General features: G+C 48.8%; 6 protein-coding genes across 6 annotated transcripts; 4 read left to right on the plus strand and 2 right to left on the minus strand.

The window, feature by feature from the left end:
* Nucleotides 1-1,914: 1,914 nt before the first annotated feature.
* BO95DRAFT_436117 (uncharacterized protein) lies at nt 1,915-2,451 on the plus strand (the record flags this gene model as incomplete). The annotated part of the gene is made up of 2 exons (XM_025585214.1): nt 1,915-1,936; nt 2,111-2,451. 2 exons carry the CDS (start codon nt 1,915-1,917, stop codon nt 2,449-2,451), a joined length of 363 nt encoding a protein of 120 aa, XP_025437528.1.
* A 1,917-nt stretch (nt 2,452-4,368) lies between these two features.
* BO95DRAFT_485757 (Zn(II)2Cys6 transcription factor domain-containing protein) lies at nt 4,369-5,811 on the minus strand (the record flags this gene model as incomplete). The annotated part of the gene is made up of 3 exons (XM_025590424.1): nt 4,369-5,106; nt 5,169-5,713; nt 5,757-5,811. The coding sequence occupies 3 exons, from the start codon at nt 5,809-5,811 to the stop codon at nt 4,369-4,371; spliced, it is 1,338 nt and encodes a 445-aa protein (XP_025437529.1).
* Nucleotides 5,812-6,355: 544 nt separating this feature from the next.
* Nucleotides 6,356-8,218, plus strand: BO95DRAFT_507503 (amidase signature enzyme; the record flags this gene model as incomplete). Its single annotated transcript, XM_025591256.1, has 7 exons — nt 6,356-6,706; nt 6,757-6,879; nt 6,929-7,081; nt 7,121-7,181; nt 7,254-7,443; nt 7,503-8,116; nt 8,178-8,218. Exons 1-7 carry the CDS (start codon nt 6,404-6,406, stop codon nt 8,216-8,218), a joined length of 1,485 nt encoding a protein of 494 aa, XP_025437530.1. The 5' UTR covers nt 6,356-6,403.
* Nucleotides 8,219-11,931: 3,713 nt separating this feature from the next.
* On the plus strand, nt 11,932-13,693 carry BO95DRAFT_447305 (uncharacterized protein). The gene is made up of 2 exons (XM_025587590.1): nt 11,932-12,257; nt 12,416-13,693. The coding sequence occupies exons 1-2, from the start codon at nt 12,073-12,075 to the stop codon at nt 13,548-13,550; spliced, it is 1,320 nt and encodes a 439-aa protein (XP_025437531.1). The 5' UTR covers nt 11,932-12,072; the 3' UTR covers nt 13,551-13,693.
* Nucleotides 13,694-15,106: 1,413 nt separating this feature from the next.
* Nucleotides 15,107-16,771, minus strand: BO95DRAFT_278320 (kinesin light chain 3). Its single transcript, XM_025581626.1, has one exon. The coding sequence runs from the start codon at nt 16,661-16,663 to the stop codon at nt 15,293-15,295; it is 1,371 nt and encodes a 456-aa protein (XP_025437532.1). The 5' UTR covers nt 16,664-16,771; the 3' UTR covers nt 15,107-15,292.
* A 722-nt stretch (nt 16,772-17,493) lies between these two features.
* BO95DRAFT_423457 (uncharacterized protein) lies at nt 17,494-19,001 on the plus strand (the record flags this gene model as incomplete). The annotated part of the gene is made up of 4 exons (XM_025584631.1): nt 17,494-17,920; nt 17,980-18,063; nt 18,136-18,890; nt 18,965-19,001. Exons 1-4 carry the CDS (start codon nt 17,555-17,557, stop codon nt 18,999-19,001), a joined length of 1,242 nt encoding a protein of 413 aa, XP_025437533.1. The 5' UTR covers nt 17,494-17,554.
* Nucleotides 19,002-19,333: the final 332 nt, after the last annotated feature.

Below are 19,333 nucleotides of genomic sequence, written 5' to 3' on the forward strand. Positions count from 1 at the left end.
ATTATATTAATCTTATATTCTTAAATATTATTCTTATATTTCTTATTTAGTATATATTATTTCTTGTCTAATATATATTTTTTTTAGTATATATTATTTTTTATTTAATATACATTTTCTTCAGCATATATTTATGCAGATTATTTTTTATTTTTTATATATTTCTTATCTAATATATATTTTCTTTATAATATATTATATATTCTTTTTTTTTGCTTGTCTTGCTTTATACGTTTCTTATAGTAAGCTGAAAAAAATATTAACTATTGTGCTTATATATCTCGGGCGATCTAACTATTCTGCTAGTGTAGACTACTTCCTGCCTCAGGCAATCTTTAATATATATATATTATATAGATAGAGAAATCAACCACTTATAATCCATTAAGTATATCACCTTAGTCGGCTTTTGAAGCGGCCAACATAAAGTCTCTAAACTTTTTAAATAGTTGTAAACTAATATCTTCGGATTTGGATTCTAATATTTCATTAATCTAGCTAACAGTAATAGTATATATTAAATATTCTTTTTGAATATAAACTATATAAATAACTAATAATATAAAATATATATTTTATTTTTTTAAAATCCCGAAATTTTTAAGTTTACAGGTCTCTAAACAGATATATTATACAATATTTTAATTTTTAAGATTTTAGTAGATATATTATAGTTTTTTTAGTAATATAAACTAAAATATTATATAGTATATTTAGTAAGATTTGGTTATATATTATATAATTTTATTTATAGTAGTCTGATAATAACTAGATAATAAATAAAATATATAATTAGAAATAGTATATTCTTTTTAAAATAGTCTTATATTTTTAGTATAATTTGAATATAATAAATAATAAAATTCAACTTGCTTTTTTTTATCAAATTCTATAGTAGTTTTGGTAATTTTAATTTAAATAAATAAAAATTATAGGCTTAGATCTAGTTTTTATCTATAACTCTTAGTACTAAACAGTTAGTATTATATATAATATAAATATTAATATATTTTTTTAAAATAAAGAATAATAAAAATAACTTGTAAATTAGTTTTTTAAAGTTTTTTTCTATAGAAAAACCAATAATAGTAGCTAGAAAAAAATATATATACAAGGCTTGGTGATCCTCACTTCGCTCTGACTACTTAAGGCTGAAAACTACTTTAGATCTAGTTAAAAAGATATAGTTTTAATATAATCTATTATTTATATAAAGATTAGTACTTCTAGATTTAAAAAGCTTATAATTAGTCAGAACTTTATATAACTCTATTAAAACTTTATATAACCGGAGAAAACCACCGTACAACTACTGTAACTTACCCCCTCGGCCCGCTATGTATTTCAGATGGTGTTCTTTGCTCGCATTTATTATTTATTACGCTTGCTATTTTTATATGCCTCTTTTTGCTGTTATGGGCATCTTCTACTGCTGATACGGCAGATCGCTTCCGATACATAAGTGAAGCTAAGGTCCACGTCTCGCTTGATACCGATTTAGATGCTGCACGTCAATATATATTACCCCAAACAATATTCATGATATTAACAAGGTATCCAGTCCTAGATCGCAATTGCAGCTACGGTTATATCCGCAGAAGTCAAGATAATATTACTTTATGTGTTATGGAGTGTGTCGGCGTTGGTGGCCTGGGATCGCCGGGTCACGTAACGGCCGGAAGTTGAAAACACCATATAGCCGTATCCAGTTTCTCTTCTATAATAACAACAATAATAAGAAATAAAATTTGTATGGTCTTAGTCTTCCAGCTTTTAAAGTATTTACTGTCTGATTATGACCGATCCTTGCCTTACCCGCTTGCCCGAACATTCTTATATATATGGTGCAACAAGTTTAAACATCGGTTCTATAAACTGGTTTCTTGATTTAGGGTGCAGTGGGAAGTACTTTGAATGGTTGCCGAGGTGCAGGCCCGTAAAACTTCTTGTTTTAAATACTAGAAATTCCTATATTATAGTACTGAATTTATTGAGAATTTGATTAGTTGGGCAGTGTTTATATATGACCCTTTATTTTAACTATATTGTGGTTGGGAGTTGGAATCTAAGCCTGCTTACAAGATAATATCTTAGAATAAGTAGTTAGTAGTCATAGATGAGTATTCAATCTACAACAACTACTGGAACGACAACTCCGGCCACGCCTTCGAGATCGGCTCCGGCGGCTATGTTCTCGCCGAGGGTAACTACTTCGAGGATGTCGACACCGTCCTTGAGACCGACACCTTCGAGGGTGTCCTCTTCTCCTCCGACAGCGCCTCCTCCACCTGCTCCTCCTACATCGGCCGCTCTTGCGTCGCCAACTCCAACGGTGGTGACCTCACTGGCACCTCAACCACTGCGCTCGAAGCGTTCGATGGCGATTCTCTCCCTACTCCCAGTGCTGCCAGCACCAACCCTGCCTCCAGCGCCGGTCAGGGCAACCTGTAAACGGTTGCAACCGTTCCCATGGACTTTTGGAGGGGTTCGTGCTCGTGTGGATCGAATCCGATGGTATCTGCTGTTACGAAGCAGAACTGTGTTGAGTTAGCTTCTATCTTAGCCTAATAGATAATATAATTCTGAGATGGAAACGTTGCTTTGACAGTAGTAATTTTGTCGGCGGTCCCGAGGCCTCCGACAGCCGGGGCCGCTCACCGCCCGCCGCGCATATTGCTAGTTCCTCTCAGGTAGCCCCAATAACGCGGTGACGGGACGACCGCGATCGAGCACAGCGGTGGGGACACCAGTTCGCTGGAGAGCAACGGCGGCAGGCGAAGCGGCGAGAGCGGAGGGCGACATGGACATGGACATCATGGGCCCGGGCCCGCGGCGGCGTCTCATAGCGCAGCAGTGGCTTCCTCGCCGCCCACGGGCCGGATGGGGGAGCACGGGGAGGTCGCAGGCTACGAGGGCCAGCTGCAGATCCAGAAGGTGATGGAGGTGGAGGTGAGGGTGAAGTGATCCGTCCTCCCGTTGGATGCTACTTCAGTACTCTCCTTTGTTTTCCGTTTGTTTTCCTTTTCCTATCTTAATGAAGACGGAGATGCCCCAAAAGCCATCTGTTATGTAGGCTAGGGCTATCTTACCTCAGAACTATCAGTTATCAAGAATGTGACTAATGCTACGACTAGAATCAATCACTCAAAGATCTGGCCCCCAACCAACCCTTGGCACCCTCTGCTCACAAAACCACTCATATTTACCCTAAGGCTTAGCATTGTTAACCTCCAAGCGTCATTTTGAAAAAAAGTCTCAGTTTCCAGGCAATCGCATTCGGTAAATGTACAAGACTAGTGCGGAGTGAAAAGCAAAGCCTCCACCCACCCCCGTTTTGCTCTTGAATACACTACCAAGCCCCCACATGAGTACACAAAGCCCAAGATAGCGGACTCTGGCAGTGTCTGCGTGAAAGTACATCGGGTGTCCGAGAATCATTCGGAGACATATGTGCTAAGCTAGCCTCTAATCGAAAGGTTTTCCTGTTGCTCAGTGATCGCGTCGTTCTTGTCGGTCGACTTGGCTGGTTCAGATTGCCTTGGTATCTGCCCAGAAGAAGTAAGGTTCCTTCGTATTGAATTTTCATCCACGTCCGGAGGTTTGAATATTATTTTGCTGGGGGCGCTATGCCTTTGAGCACTGCACCCTGCGATAGACTCAACATCTCGCACATTCACTATGTCGTTTATGACTTTGTGCCAGTCTACGTTTACGATGCTGTCTGTCCCCGTGGCCAACCCCTCCACCTCGTTTAAGGGAAGTGGCGAATCTCTCGACGAGTTGTGGCAGACGGGCCCACTGCTAGCTGCTTAGCACCCTTGCCCCTCCTTGACCTTAAGGTTTTGTAAGAGTACTGAAGAGAAAGGAGGAAGTTTAGATAGTCACTGACGGTTTAATTACTTAAGAAGGATGGTTCTTATCGGCGTTCCTGCGTAATCCGGCCACGGGATGTGAGCGCGGTGACCAGACTGCTGCCGGCTGAGAACGCGGCACCCCCGGCCTACTTAGGCAGATTAGCAGCAACACCTTAAGGCAATACATTGACACTCTTGGTCTCGCGAAAGGCACTTGTTCATCCCATTATTCCAAACTCTAGCCCTAATACTGAGTCCCGGCACGAGGCCATTTCTCCTTGTGCACGTAATATTCGCACACGTGGGGCATTAGAAAAGCCCGCCTCTCCGTAGCATCAAGAGCAGTGGCAATTAGGAGAGATGAGTCTCTTCGTAAATACGGATTTATTGATTAAGTTGTATTGGCTCATGGAATGCATAGTTGGATTTATAAAGCGCCGAGAATAGCCTGACTGTCCTAGTCTTTCCTTGGGTCTTCAATGACACATTTGATCTGTCGACAGCGGTACCTATCTCATTTGGTTTGCAGGAGGTACTCGATCAATGAAGATTCAAAAGAGTCGTGAATAGCTCTCTTGAGGATATCTAGGCCCAATATCCCATGAAAAGTATCATCCATCAGCAACATTTCATGGGAAGATCCCAGAAGTGACCGTGCCTCTCTCAGCAGTCGCTGGTTCAATTGCTGAAAATGCAAAGATACCCTGCGCACAGTGTGCGGCGGGGTTTTGGTCTCCAGAATTACAGAGAGCCGCGAAGATAGGAGGACTGCTAAAGCCAAAAGATGCAGTTTGCCTCTGAGAACTGTTTGGCTGCCCAGCGCCATATTTCCCAGTCCTTGCTTCCAGACTTCACAGTTATGTAGCAGCAAAGTGATCAGATCAGGGTCACTGCCATTTTTAGGGTTGTTCACATCGAACGCCAGCTTATGTAATTGCCAGGGAAGCCCCAGAATGGGACTCTCCAATGTCGACCATGAATCGTTGCTAAAAATCCGAGACCCAAGCTCCAGTTGGATACTAGGCCATAGAGTCTCTTCGATAAGATTCAGGTCAGATCCATCCAGTGTAGGCATAGTCATCTGCGTTAAGCAGACTTGATGGATGATGGATTCGCATAGGATACGCTGGAAGAGAAGACTATTTCGGGATCGGCAGATCGATTTGCTCAAGTGCTTCATGCGGAACTGGAAGATGCGACAGGCTTCCAGAATATGGCATCTGTGATCAGCCGATACTTCTTTGCCCCATGACTTTGGTCGGAAGAAATATCAGTTCATCTGACCAAGAAAATAGTAATATTCTTTTCACGTACCCCTGCTAAACAAAGCAATATCACATTGACAGTAGGTAAATCCAATGTCGCTTCATCCAAAGCACTACCCAGCTGGACAAGCTTCAGGTTCTCCTGAAGATGGACAATAGACTGGCTGTAATACGGAAGCGCTCTTGCGCTGTACAGCGCATCCTCAGTCGACATGAAAAGAGCACCACAAGTCAGGAGTGCTGTCATCACGCCAATATTATGGCATGCAATCCCGACAATATAGTTTCGTACCTTGCCATACTCAGAGTGTGCGGTAGGTAGATCCAGTAGAGGCAAGAAGACGCCGATGGCTTGGTGCAGAATATTTGCTTCTGGCTGATCCCTGGCCGCAAAAGCCCCGTCAAGTCCACCCGGCGGGTTCTGGGTCACTGCACATGGAAACTGAGCGTCTCGACGGCGGTGATCTCTGCTCTCCAGGACTTGGACGTCAGGCCAGATGCATGGTACGTCGGCTTTGGCACATGAACTGCACTGGGGCTTCTGAGCATTGCACTTCTTCGCCTGCTGTCGGCCTGGGTCACGTGATGCATAAGCTGTAACGATCCGGTATCACGAATACAGGAGGGGCGGCCGTACATCTCAAACATCCCGTCTTAGTACGGGACTTCGGTTTTTGTGACTTAGGTCCCATCCCTTGCGTTTGGCTAACGGGGCAGCGGTCTTTGGGGAAAGGGTGAAAGGGTGGAGGTCAGGCTTATTGCAAATGGTGTCCACAAGATATAACACCGGCCGAGTGTGCAGGGTAGCTTGGAGCAACTTACTCGGTTCGGTGCGATACGATTGTCGTTTTTGCCACTGTCATCGATCCACCGCCTTCCGTCTCTCTTGTACCGCTTCCTATCCAGGTATAATCTGAGGTTCATTAGCAAATGAACTCAGAGAACGAACATAAAGCCGGCAGATCTGAAATTAATAATCAAATCTCCACTGACAATCGTACACGAACTGACTGAGTATGCGCGAGGGTGATCCCACTGGGGTATCTGGGGGCAGCTAGCGGTAAACCATCTGATTGGATCGTCCACTTGCCGGAATCCCCCCGCTTCTTGATATGTGAAAGTGTAAATGGATTCCAAGTTATCCCGCTAGCATTCTGCAAGTCCACTGCCAGGCATATATAAATGGGGGCACATAGGTCACATTCGCATAGTCGAGATCTTCAACCAAAGGCAGTCTTCTTTTCCTGAATCTCAAGGCACAGTACTACCACCCATTCATCTCTCATGGCTCCCATCCACCCCCCACCGTCATGGCAGACACTTACCTCGTCCCATCGGGATCGAGCCTTGGCCCAAATACGGAAAGAATGGCACTTGACACCTGAGATCCTCGCTACTGTCTCTCCCAATTCCCCAATCAGCGTGACTCGGATTCCAGCGCAGTCAAGCATTCTAGATTCACGGGAATTAGAAATCACGGAGACGCTGGATGCAACCGCTTTGTTAGAGAAGCTTTCGACTTCCGAATACTCTGCTGTAGAAGTGTGTACGGCATTTTGCAAGCGAACGGCCATCGCCCAGCAGCTGGTTAGTGTCTGACGTTGTCAAACTGTGGATAATTTTTAACCTCCTATCAGACCAATTGTTTGACGGAAATATTCTTCGAGACTGCCCTAGAGCGCGCCAAGGTTCTGGACGAGTATCTCAAAAGAAAAGGCCGCCCTATGGGACCATTACACGGGCTTCCAATCAGCCTGAAGGTCCAGACGTACAGTCGTGCTCGATAAATTATTACTAACAATGGTGTAGGACTCTCTAAATGTGACCGGCGAATACTCTACGATTGAATATGTATCCTTCATTAAAAATGGACCAGCAACCGAGAATTCTCCACTTGTCGACATATTGCTTTCGCCTGGGGCGGTCTTGTACGTCAAGACAAACGTGCCTCAATCATGCATGGTGAGTGGATTTCGAGTCTGCAACAACACCAAACTGTAGCGACTGATAGATCATTCACTAGACTGCAGATTCTCACAACAACATTTTTGGACGGACCTTAGTAAGATTATTTAGTCCCATTCCCGAACCTTGAGCATTACAATCACGAACTACATATGTTTACTGTCGCTAGAATCCGAGAAATCTCACCCTTACAGCCGGAGGAAGCAGTGGTGGAGAAGCGCGCTAGTCGCTCTTCGCGGTTCTCTACTCGGCGTCGGCACCGACATTGCTGGCTCCATCCGCATCCCATCCATTTGCTGCGGCACATACGGCTTCAGGCCCCCTGCAAGCCGGATTCCCATGGGGGACAAGTTGTACCCGTACGGCTTGTTGTCCCTTGCTTCCTCCCGGTTACGGGACCACTCGCGACTTCGGCCAGGGACCTTCGTCTTTTCTTACAGTCTGTCATCCAGGCTAGCCCATGGAAAACAGATCTCAGTTGCCCCCCGATACCATGGAGTCGGCCAGAGGAGTTGGGTTCTCTCCGAATTGGCCTTCTCCTGGAAGACCCTCTGCGACCTTGCGAGCCGGAAGTACTTCACACGATTCAGTCAGTGGCCCAAAAGCTGATCTCGGCTGGGCATGAAGTTATCCCCCTTGGGAAGTTTCCCTCTATTGTGGATGCAGAACATCTGGCCCTCTCTTACTTTGCTCTGGACCATGAACATTATCCTCTGTACCATGCGACTAAATCAGGAGAGCCCCTCATTCCCTCTCTGGTTGCAGCCATCGAGGCTGGTTTAGGCTATGAAAAGGCGACCAAAACTTTGGAGGATCCCGTGAAAATGAACCTAGAGAAGGACCAGCTCATTGAAGATTGGACCGACGTCTTCCGACGGGACAGTCTAGATGTTGTGTTGGCGCCTGGCGCCCCTCATCCGGCAGTGCCACACGACACATATCTCCGGACCACCTACACTATTGTCTGGAATCTTGTGGATCGTCCAGCTTGTATTATACCTGCCGATCAGATATCCAGCACCGATATCAAAGGTGAGGAAATCTTTTCCATGGTGAAACTTCTGTCGGATACTAACTCTGGGCATAATCATAGAAATGCTCGATTACCTCAAGCCTGCTCAGCTCGAGGAGTAAGACTATGTGTATCAAATGAGTCTCTCTAGACATAAAGGAAGAGGGAATACTATCCAAATCTATTTCCAACGCTGGGTCTATACTATTTATGTGCCGAAGTGTTGTGAATGCGGGGTGGAACTATAAAAAATGCGGAGTAGCGGAGAAGCTGAACGTAGCTAATGGGTAAAGCGAAATATGGAAAAGTTTAATTGAGGCCAAAGAACTCGATGTTTGTCATTCGTTGTAGATAACATTCCCGATATCCGATATTCACTCATTCTTGCCAGAGGCGCCGTATTGATAATGTGGCTTTGGGTCTGGTTATCTTTCAAGCTTTGCGTCTATCTATAGGTATACGTCCCAGCGCGTGCAAAGCTCTGCAGCTCTCTAGACTGTCCCTCATTTAACTTCCATGAGAGCGTGAAGATAGTAGATTCCAGGCTATCTAGGAGGAACTATGTACACGCGGCCGAGGCGGTGAGGTGCCCAACTAACCACAGGAGGCAGGAGACTCCGTCACGCCGGGAATCTATAATGCTTATACGAAGTAGAAGATAGTGAAGCAATTCCCCTTATTGGCTTCCCCGCTTGGTTGGGTTGATATTGACTAACAAGATGGTGGTTACCGCCTTCAAGGCAGCGGAATCGTAACTCACTGGACAAATATTTCTAGTAAAGGGTCATTCATAGGGTATCAAGCACGAAGTTGAGTTCGTATGTATAATAGTGCGTGGTAGATGTACTATGGCAGGTAGTAGAGACAAGAATAAAAACACTGCTGATCTCCTCCACACCTGGTTTATCAAATAAGATTCAAGCCATACGTAGCATTTAATTGCTCCCAAGCACAAAAGGCGAACAGGCAATGTCTCCCCAGGAGCTCATGAATGAAGAGCCTGCGAGATTTTCTCGACAGCATACATCAAAGCTTCATCTTCATACCTCTTTCCCACGACTTGCACAGTATAAGCGACAGTCCCCTGGTGACCCTCCCCTTCACAGGGTAATCGAGGGTGCAGTTTCAGGTGCAGTTTCAGGGTTGGACGTGGTGATGCTACCCGGGAAGCGGTGGCCGGAGAGTAGGGCTTCCTCCGGGGGAGCCGGGTAGTCGGTTTGACGGAGGGTGAACTACACTTTGTCCATCTCGAGACTAAAAAATCAAACAGAAGAACAGACAAGCAAGATAAGAAGCAGATACGAAAGCGTGAGCAAGATATTGGAGTTGAAAGTGAGACCGAATGAAAGAAGAGGTAGGCATTTTATGTAGAGAGAGGCCAAAGAGTACGCGCCGTCTTCTGTATGAGAAGGTGTGACCTATTGGTGCGCGCTTAGATGTATAGTATACCAGTTCGCAGAAGTCTCTCTCGCCATGGGGGTTATCATCTCGCTGCGACCTTCAATAATGCGTATTTCCTTCGAGAAGGGTATTGTTTGGATCGAAATTGTCCATATCTGGTGTGGAAAGCTTATGTGTAGAGATGCACTGAAAGTGAAGGAAAGGGTTCGCGGTCAGATTTACAGTGACACGACACTTTTTGGAAACAAAATAGGCATCGTAAGAGCAGGTCACAATGCTGACGTGGCCATGCGTGCAGTACGTACAAAGTAGCACCGTAAGGCGGCTACAGCATCCACCCGTCTCACTAGTGCTTCTCGCATTTAGGGCAAGGCTGACATGACCCGTGACCACTTCCCCCGGTTCTCCCGCCCCATACTATGATAGATTGAGAAAATAATAGGCTATTTTTATCCATAGGTTAGCGTACCAAGAACTGACGCCTCAGTTAAGATTTGCTCTCTTGAGCTCCGATAAAGCATGATTGATCTGAACCCCACTTCTGCTTGTCAAGTTGGTAGTTTGGCGGCATGAAACTATTCAAATGGAAAATCAAGGTTCATACACTCTACTAGGTATACATGTCGTCCAGCTAGAGTATTATACTCTCGTCCCAATGCCAGCGACCAAAATAAACTGACGATACTACCTACAAGTCATTGCATTCCGAAACGGGGGCGTACAATCTCTGCGCGTGGATTTAGTAGCCCTGCTGCGCAAAGCCCGAAGCACACATCATGCGATATTCTATGATTCATAGCCGAAGCCCAACAATGCTGAGTACATATGTCACTCCATGCCATTGGGATCCTCTTCTTGAAATTTCCGGTAAGCCTCATTCCGTAGCCCATTACGTGCTGAATCACTGGGGGCGTGACGCGCCCAATCGACAGTTTTACATTCCATTTGAGCGCTAGCCAAATCGCTGTGTGTACTGGGCAGGCGGGCACACTTCGTGGCCTTGGTTTGACGAAACTTGTTTGGCTCCTTGCTGGAACACCCTCTGGAAGCGAACGTCGACCCGGACTCCTGCTAAGCTGATTCTGGTAGCTTAGCAGCCAAGTGGCCTCGTGCAGAAGCATTCTGTAGCGTGTTTAACCCTCCGGACAATTTGGAGGTGGCTTTTAGATCGCGAAGTCTAGAAGGTCTCGCCTGTTGCGGATGTGTTAGTCGAGAGCGCGAGCGGTATCAGGATACAGGTAGAGCTACGGGGATGAAATTCACATTTTCCTGGCCTGCGTTGCCTTTACTGCCGCCGCTGCAGTGCCCAAGACCGCTGCCAAGGCAGTGAAGAGCCATGTACTCTCAGTGTCCGATGATGCTGGTTGAATGATTACGAAATAAAATAGCAGTTGCCAAATTGAGATGTATACAAATGCAGCTCTAGCGGGCGTTGGGCGGCATTCGAGGGAACCTTCCCGACTCTGGCAAAGGGCTTCCAGGCAAACCCACCACATTCACTAGATTGCTAGCACTCTGCCCTGCCACCCCCGCTCATTGCTCCGACACGCGCAATCTACTGCGAACTGTCTCTGAGAAGCTCTTGCATTAGCGCGGTTGACTCTCCGAATGGGGTCCAATCAAGTACGCCTGATGCCCGTTTCCCCTCATTCCGGCAGCTGACACGTCGACAACTGAAGTTTGAGGCATGCAGGCATTAGAAATTCTGTGACAAGAAATGTAGATTGGGTCATGTTGTTGTGAAAAAGAATTCTATATCGCCATAACAGTGCCGTTCACAGTAGTCACATCGAATAGAACATTTTGACCATAGCTAAGACTAGGCAGTAAGGTTAGATGAGAGTTAGGGTTCGTGGGCCGAGCTCGAGCCCGGACCCGCGCGTAGATCAGCTTAGAATTAGAGGGGTTCTTGTTCGGTTGAGAACAGTTCACGGCTCCAGAGCTTCAGATGGGCGTTTTCGGGTCTTTTTCTTCTCTTACCATGAGTACAAGTTCTCTGACTGAGCCCTCACCCTGATGATACTATACAAACTATAGAGATTCCACAGTGCACAAAGCTAACAGACTTCCGATCTAGTTGACAAGCTCTATAGGCTGTCCTCAAACGGGGAGAATGACTCGATGGTGAAGCACCCGAAATTTGCAAAGTATCCAATAATAGTTACATAATCTTCTTCTTTTCCCGAAACAACTGCCCTGTGATCAACTAAGTGAAGTTCTTGGCAAGGCGTAAAGTAGTCGATCATGGAAGTGGAGGTAAGCCAGGGTCAGGTTCCTACCCCGCTTAACAGCCACTGGCTGCCTCGTCCCAGCAGTTTGGAACACCACGCCGTTTGCTGCCAGCGCACACCAGCCGCCCGGCGTGTTCCACGGATACGCATAACATTCGCGGCCTTGTTTGCAGGGCTAGAGACTGACGTGTCACTGGATTCTGGGGGTCTCTGTGTACTGTACTTTCCTCATCCATTCAGTCTGACCTCCCTCGGGTAGGCTATTAAACCGACACAGAACCGCTTCTTCTTCATCACCCGCCTTCTCATCTACACCATTGGACTGACGCCAACTGACAAAGAGAATGGTCAAGAGAAACGGGAAGCACCGCAAGAAGATGGAAAGTTACCGGCAGCCGAAGCTGGAGCCGAAGTGTGAGCCGGAGTGTGAGCCGGAGTGTGAGCCGGAGCAACCACCTCTCCAAGACAACGAGACAGACGAGGCCCTCAGCATTCCAGTGCTGTCAGAATATCCTCAGCGAGATGAGAGGTAAGCCCGATGAGATTGGACCCTATGCCTTGATGGCCCATGCTTCATATTTCCTTATCACCCTCATTACTCCTACTTTTTCTCTTTCCGGTATTGATATTCTCTTCTGTTGTTCTCGTGATTTCCTCTTCCATGCAAGATGGCTCTAACAGCAACAGTCCCTACCAGACCGCCCCGATCACACTCAAAGTAAAGAACGAATACTACACCATTCTTCAATACTACCTGCGTCCTTACGCTCGACTCGAGTGCAATCCATCCGACGTCTACCGAAGACCCAGGACATATAACGATTGGTCAGGCTGGACAGGGGGCGAAACTTTTCATTTGGAGCTGGCTATCGAACCCCAAGCCGCCCATAGCTTCATCCACTACCTCTCCACAGGTAAATATGAGACGCTTTACAGCCCGTTTCCATCCATCGAGACTGCTGCCGAGGCGTCCAGCATCCTACGCGCCCGCAACAATGAGGAGTTTGCACGCGCAATGCACACCTACGCTGCGGCGGTGCGGTACGAGATTTCCGAGCTACAGGAGCTGGCCAGGTACTTCCTGGAGATATTTGCCGATCGGCTGCCTCCGGAGGATATCTTAAGAGTGACAAGCGAGGTATATGATATTCTTGGCGAGGAGAAACCGATCCGTGCTTGGCTTGAAGGGTTTGTTCGGGGGCGTTTGGAGCTCGCGTTTATGAATGAGGAAGTGTCTCTACGACATATTATCCGGGATTATGGCATTGGGAAGCAGGCGAGCTTTGACCGCTTCATCATCGATGAGACGCTCGGCATTTTCGAGAGGGCAAGAGAGGAGGCCAGTCAATTCATTGCTGGACTGGATGAGCCGGCGCCAGTGACTGAGCCGGAACCAGAGTCTGAGTTCCTGCCTGTACCCGAGCTTGAACCTGTCCCAAAAGCGGAGCTTGAGGTCGAGGTAGACGACGGTCCTATGCCAGAGCCTGCGCCAGAGCCTGCGCCAGAGCCTGCGCCAGAGCCGGAGGCTCTATCTGAGCTGGAGCCAGAACCGCTCATGGATTCGGGGATCAAACCTGAAACTGAACCTTCGTTGTGGGAACTCCAACCAGCACTACAGCCAGTACAAGAACCTGAACCAGAAGCTTCAGTCGCAATGCCGCCTCTGGAAGAATACGATTGGAGTGCTTGGGGCATGCGCAGCAGTCGGAAGACAAAAAAGAGGAACAAGAAGGCTCAGAATGGGCAAGAGCCGGTCGAAGAGACGCTGCAGCCCGTAGCTGAGCCGAACCCAGAAGTGGTTGCTGATGAGCACATTTTGTAGACTCCTGAAGGAGATGTATCGTTGCTTTGTCGACTTGGTCATCTTTTTCAGCTTCCTCATCGTGTCGTTGATTTTCATTTTCTGGCCTCGTAGTAATACAAGCTGTCTAAGTGTCGCACATATCTGCAGACCGTCTTATCTAGTCAACTGGTTCCACTTGATTATCTTGACCAAGTACCAGATATGTACTCGCCGTGCTAACTTTTGACTGTACTGACTCATGTGAGATCACGAAACCGCAACTGCCGAGTCCGAGACCCAAACTGGGCGTAGTTTGCGAGCCAAGCTCGGGTTTTATGGGCATCCTCGCGCTCAAGAAAGGCGTTTCGTGCGGGACTATCTTTTCTAGGACTAGTTACCAAGTTGTATTCCCGGGCCTGCGGAGTTGGTTTCTGCAGATAGTAATGCGGGCCGGGTAATCCCGCTAAGTCTCCAAATCCTCCGAGCTTATCTTCTTGTCTGTTGCATCACTACGCGTCGCCTGCATAGAATGAGAAGAAAGACAGCGGGCAATCCAAGATCCTCAGAATAAGATACTTCTCATATCTTCCTTGGTTCCTTACATCTTGCTCAATCGATAAGAGATGAGTCTTTAGATTATTCAGACGCTGAGTAACAGAGCCTGCATATCCTGATGCCTCGGATCTTTCGACTCGGAAGAGTAATCCGTGGAAAATCGATACTATAACACCCCAGGGCTATTTCTTAATACTGCAGAGATATAACAACATTCTATCCAGCAGATACAATCTATTAATCTGCTGCGCGCCCTACTAAGATACATTTAATACATTTCACAAGGTACTATAGTATCCAGAAGTACACGGATTATACTTTACAGTAAGAATTATTATAAACTACATATAAAGCACTACTTTTAATTATATTTCTATGTATACTTTTTTCAGTCTCTCAGATTATCTTCAGTAGCCTAACAGCTGACCGTCGTAGCCGTCTCTAGGCAAAATATTAAATATAAAACCTCATACATCTTTCTCCGCCAGTTTTAAATTTTACTAACTATTATATATCTTGTTCCCCTTCTATCTTAAAAATCCTAAAACTTAAGATATACCTTTCTTTACTACTAAAAGCTTAGTTCCACTATTTCTAAATATATTCTTCATAGCCGGGGTGTAGGTGAATTTCCTAGGCGTTATATAAGTTAGGCTCTCCCCATCTATATTACCACTTCTCACCGCTATAGTTCTCGATACTTTTTTTCTCTTGTAGCAATTCTATGGACGTACTTTTGCTTTATGTTTGAGGCGCGGGCCAAGCTAGGGGGTGTGTTAGCGATTCTCGCCTGGCTGCCGCTCACTACCCACCTCGGTGGCCTTGGCTACTTCCTTTCAGATAGCCCCCTGTAGTCAGAATCTACCATCAATCCACGTCCTTGAAAACGTAGCCATTGAGTGTAGAATCAACTGGCATGTGGTCACCCCCGCACATGTCTCAACACTAGTGCAGCATCGAGTCTTGGCAAGGAGGCAGTGCAGCCCAACAAGTGGCCCTCAGCCACGTTCCTGCTTCAACGCGGACTTTTCTTCTTATTTCACCCATAATCTCGTATCATAATGCCTCACTGCTATTGCATTGGAATATTCCCAAGCTTGGTGACTTCAGTTGCTGTCTTCTTTAACGCAGTAACTACTCAGATCAATCGCTAACTAAGCTCACCCCCAATATTGAATCATGTCTCATCAGATAACGCAGGATAACGCCAGCAATTCTCATGTCCCTCAACCCGGAACCCTCACGCGCGTGTCCATCGTCTTATCTGCAGCTAGCACCTGACATACCCGGACAAGATCCTGCATGGACGCCAGGGTAAGCGGATGGGATTTGCCAAGGACTTTCTCGCGGCCGCGCGCCGCCCGCTCCGCCAGGGCCTCGGCCTCCTTCCACCGGCCCTGCGACTGATAGATCACCCCTAGATTGGCAACGGTGGTCAGACAATGGGGATGGCTGTCCCCAAGCGCCTTCTGCATGCCCCGCAACGCCTGCGCCGTGAGTGCCTCCGCCTCCCGTGTGCGCCCCTGACTCTGGAAGGTCAACCCCAACTCCGCCATGGCCGTCAGACAGAGGGGATGCAGATCGCCCAGCTGCTGCTTCATAGCGGCGACGGCCCGCGCCCCAAGGCTGGCCGCCTCGTCCAGTCGTCCCTGCAGCCGCCAGGTGGTCGCCAGATTGACCATGGCCATGAACGTCTGCGGATGATCGCCGCCCAGCCCATCCTGGCTCCTCTCCACCACCTGCGCCTCCAGCTGCTCCGCCTCCTCAAACCGGCCCAGATCCCGATAGATAGCCGCAAGGTTCGCCATCGACGTGAGACACAGCGGGTGCTGCACCCCTAAACTCGTGACCCTCGCGTCCAGAACTTCGGATTCCAGCTTCTCGGCGTCTTCCAACCGCCCCTGCTCCCGGAAGGTGACCGACAGATTCGACTTGTAGGTCAGGGTGGACCCGTGGCGGGCGCCGAGCACGCGCGCGCTGCGCTCGATGACGCTCTGCTCGAGGCGGGCGGCGTCGTCGTACCGGCCCATGTACGTGTACGTGGTCGCGAGGTTGCTCATGGAGGTCATCGTGGACGGGTGATCGGGTCCCAGGGTTTTCGTCTTCAAGTCGAGGAGTTGCTTCTCCAGCGCCTCGGCCTGTCGCAGGTGGCCCTTGTTGCGATACGCTGACGCCAGGTTGGACATGGACGCCATGGTCTGCGGACTGTCCATGCCCAGCACCGCCTGGCGGGCCTCGACCACGCGCCGCCCCAGCTCGATGGCCTCGCTCCATCGGCCCTGTCCGCAGTAGGCGGAGACGAGATTATGCATGGCGGTCAGAGTGGCCGGGTTGTCCGGGCCTAACAGCGCCTTTCGGGTGTCTACGACCACATTGCCCACGTCTACGGCCGCGCTCCACTGCCCTTGCTCCAGGAAGGTGAGGACTAGGGCTCCGAAGCGCACGAGGGCCGCACTCGGGTCATCCGGATCCTGCTGCAGGACTTGGTCCACCACCGCCTCCACCTGGCTTGCGGTCTCTATTTGTTTGTGGGTGTGGTATCGTTTTGCGAGATTTCGGAAGGTGTTTGCTATCGAGGTTGAGGAAATGTCTTCCATCTATTTGGGGGCTTCGAGGAGTGGTTCGGCGGATGGTGGGGGTGGAAGAGCGATTCGGGCAGAAGCCGACCGTCGCGCGAGGAGAATCGACCGGGCGGAAACGGGGTATCCGGGGAGGAAAGGACAAGGACGTCAAGGTGATGGGATTAAACTGGGTCTAAGCTTGTAGAGAGGGATGGATCGGGGACGGCTTGAGCGGGTCGGGGTCGGTGAGCGATGCACAGTGAGAGGAAACCTTGGAGGAGGGATGAAGAGAGAATGATGGTGATGATGATGATGCAGCCCAGTGGGACAAGAATGACTTCCCCCCTTGGTCTGATTAGAAGCGGGAGAACTGGAGAAAGACCGACACCGATAATCTCTTGCCAAGACGCTAGGCAGTAGGGCTGTGGACAACTCTCATCGATTTGATTGATTGAGCACCGTTGCTTTATCGGACCTCCGGTCTTGAGTTGCATCCTGCTTGCCTTCACCCACCCTACTTCTCACCGTTTCCGGTGCCATAGTAGCAGAAGTCGCTGATTATGCAAGACTGCCCATGCGCTCGACGGTATGAAGTGCAACATGGGAGAAGACATGGGAGAATCAACGGAAGATGTCTTGCAGAGCCTGCCAAGTCAAGGCCGTAACAAACAGCCGGATATCCGGAGGAGGGCAGGCAGTGACGGCAGTTAGCCTTACCGACGGTTAATTCAGCCCTGGACAAAAATAGTATCCCCGCCCGAATTACCGTTCCGTGACAGCCCGTATTGTCACCAGGGTTTTGGTTCGAGCTTAGGGTAACTTATGTAAACCAGCTTCGATCGGACATTAATTGACTAAGATACCTCTTCTTCTCTGCTTCTTCCTCAACCTGCTTCGAATCCATCGGCTGCCGCTGCAGCAAACGCCATGGCCTCTTCGAATGACACTCAGCCCTCCTTCGGAGACGAATTCGACCCATTGCTTAAGAATCACTCCCAGTCGCCCTCGAAATCCGATCCCGGCCGCCCCCTTACTCACAACCCCCAAGCAGCTCGTCGCCAACTGCCAACGGCCGTCCGATCTGGGGCCTACCTACCGATATGCTTCCTCCCACTGGCACTTGTGGCCGGATATTCTCAATGGAACCCAGTCCTCGTCTTCCTCTATAACCTTTTCGCCATCATCGCTCTGTCGGCTATCATGTCCGACTCCTCGCAACAGCTGACAACCCATACGAGCGACCTGACAGGTGCACTGATCAACACGGTGCCCCGCAAAGCAGTCGGGCTGAGCGTGAGTCCACCTGTACTACTGCGTTCATCGCCGATAAATAAGCTAATATACCATTGCAGTTAGGATCCTGGGCCGTTGCCAGCCGCGAGATCTACGTGGCGCAAAGCCTGGCCATCGGGGCCATCCTGTCTGAGATCCTGCTCGTAAGCACCGTCTCCCTCAACCACCGACAACACGCTCTTACATTCTGTTCCTAACCGTACCTCCCGAACCAGATCCTGGGATGTAGCATGATCGCCGCCTCCTACCGCACCGACATCCTCTACTTCAACCAGCCGATCACCAACACCCTCTCCTCCCTCATGCTCGCAATCTCCACGGTCCTCCTGCTCCCCTCCGTGCTGGCCACAAGCTTTCCCTACGAACTAGGTGACCGCACCGTGGCCTTCTCGCGGGGCGTATCCGCGGTGTTGCTGTGCGTGTACGCGGGATACCTGTATTTCCAGCTCGGAACGCACCGGCATCTCTTTCCGCAGCAACCGCGTACGGAAAACCCGGATGGTGCGCATGGGGAAGCCGACACCGCCCACGAACTGCCACGCACCGTATCGGGCAAAGCGAAAGCCCTCCTGATACTGACACTCGCGACCCTGGCTACAATCATTTGCTCCAAGTTCCTCGCCGACACCCTGGTCATAACGGCGGCACGACTCCACCTCAGCAAGACCCTGGTGGCCGCTACGCTTGTCCCGCTCGCGACCACGGGCGCCACCGGCGTGTCGATGATTCGCGGCAGTGCGGCGAGCCAGGATGTCGATGGCGCGGTGTGTGCGGTCGTGCAGAGCGTGGTGCATGTGGGGTTGTTCGGGATGCCGGCGCTCGTGCTATTGGGGTGGGCGCTGGCCAAGCCGATGAGTTTGGTATTTGATGTGTTTGAGGTGGTGGTGCTGTTCTTTTCGGTGCTGCTGGTGAACGGGGTGCTGCGTGGGGGGAGATATAGTGTTGTGCATGGGGTGGCGTTGGTTGCTATGTGAGTCTCCTTTCTACATTTGTGAGTGATTGAGCGGTGGACGTGGTTGTGGCTGACTTGTGACTTCTATCTAGGTATGCAATCCTTACGCTGGCGTTTTGTGTTCGCTAGCGGTAGGTTTCTTGGGTACAAGGCTGAGTTGGGAAAGCGATTTGTCGATGTGGTTTACCTTTTCTGGACATAAATAGTATTGATATACACTGCATGATGACTATATTATAAAAGCAACAAATGTGAATCCAAATGTACTGCTTGCTGTGAGGGCGAGAGTGCAGGATGGGATTTTACTTCGGAGAGTCTGCTAAACCGAGCCCGCACATATGACGTGACCGTCCTCCAACCTCAGCCTTTCCCTCACGCAAGTAAAATACAAAATACCACTTAAGGGGCATCTTTACCCTCGACAAGAAACCTTGGAAGAGGACGACCGACGGAATTCACCC

The sequence above is a fragment of the Aspergillus brunneoviolaceus genome (assembly GCF_003184695.1).
Source record: "Aspergillus brunneoviolaceus CBS 621.78 unplaced genomic scaffold BO95scaffold_86, whole genome shotgun sequence".
In the NCBI taxonomy this organism is placed as follows: Eukaryota; Fungi; Ascomycota; class Eurotiomycetes; order Eurotiales; family Aspergillaceae; genus Aspergillus; species Aspergillus brunneoviolaceus.

What these genes read in the sequence shown, in the direction of transcription:
- BO95DRAFT_447305 (XM_025587590.1), top strand. Translation starts at nt 12,073, where the DNA reads ATGGTCAAGAGAAACGGGAAGCACCGCAAGAAGATGGAAAGTTACCGG. An exon ending in TATCCTCAGCGAGATGAGAG is followed by an intron (nt 12,258 to 12,415) that starts GTAAGCCCGATG and finishes TAACAGCAACAG; the next exon opens with TCCCTACCAGACCGCCCCGA.
- BO95DRAFT_278320 (XM_025581626.1), bottom strand. Translation starts at nt 16,663, where the DNA reads ATGGAAGACATTTCCTCAACCTCGATAGCAAACACCTTCCGAAATCTC.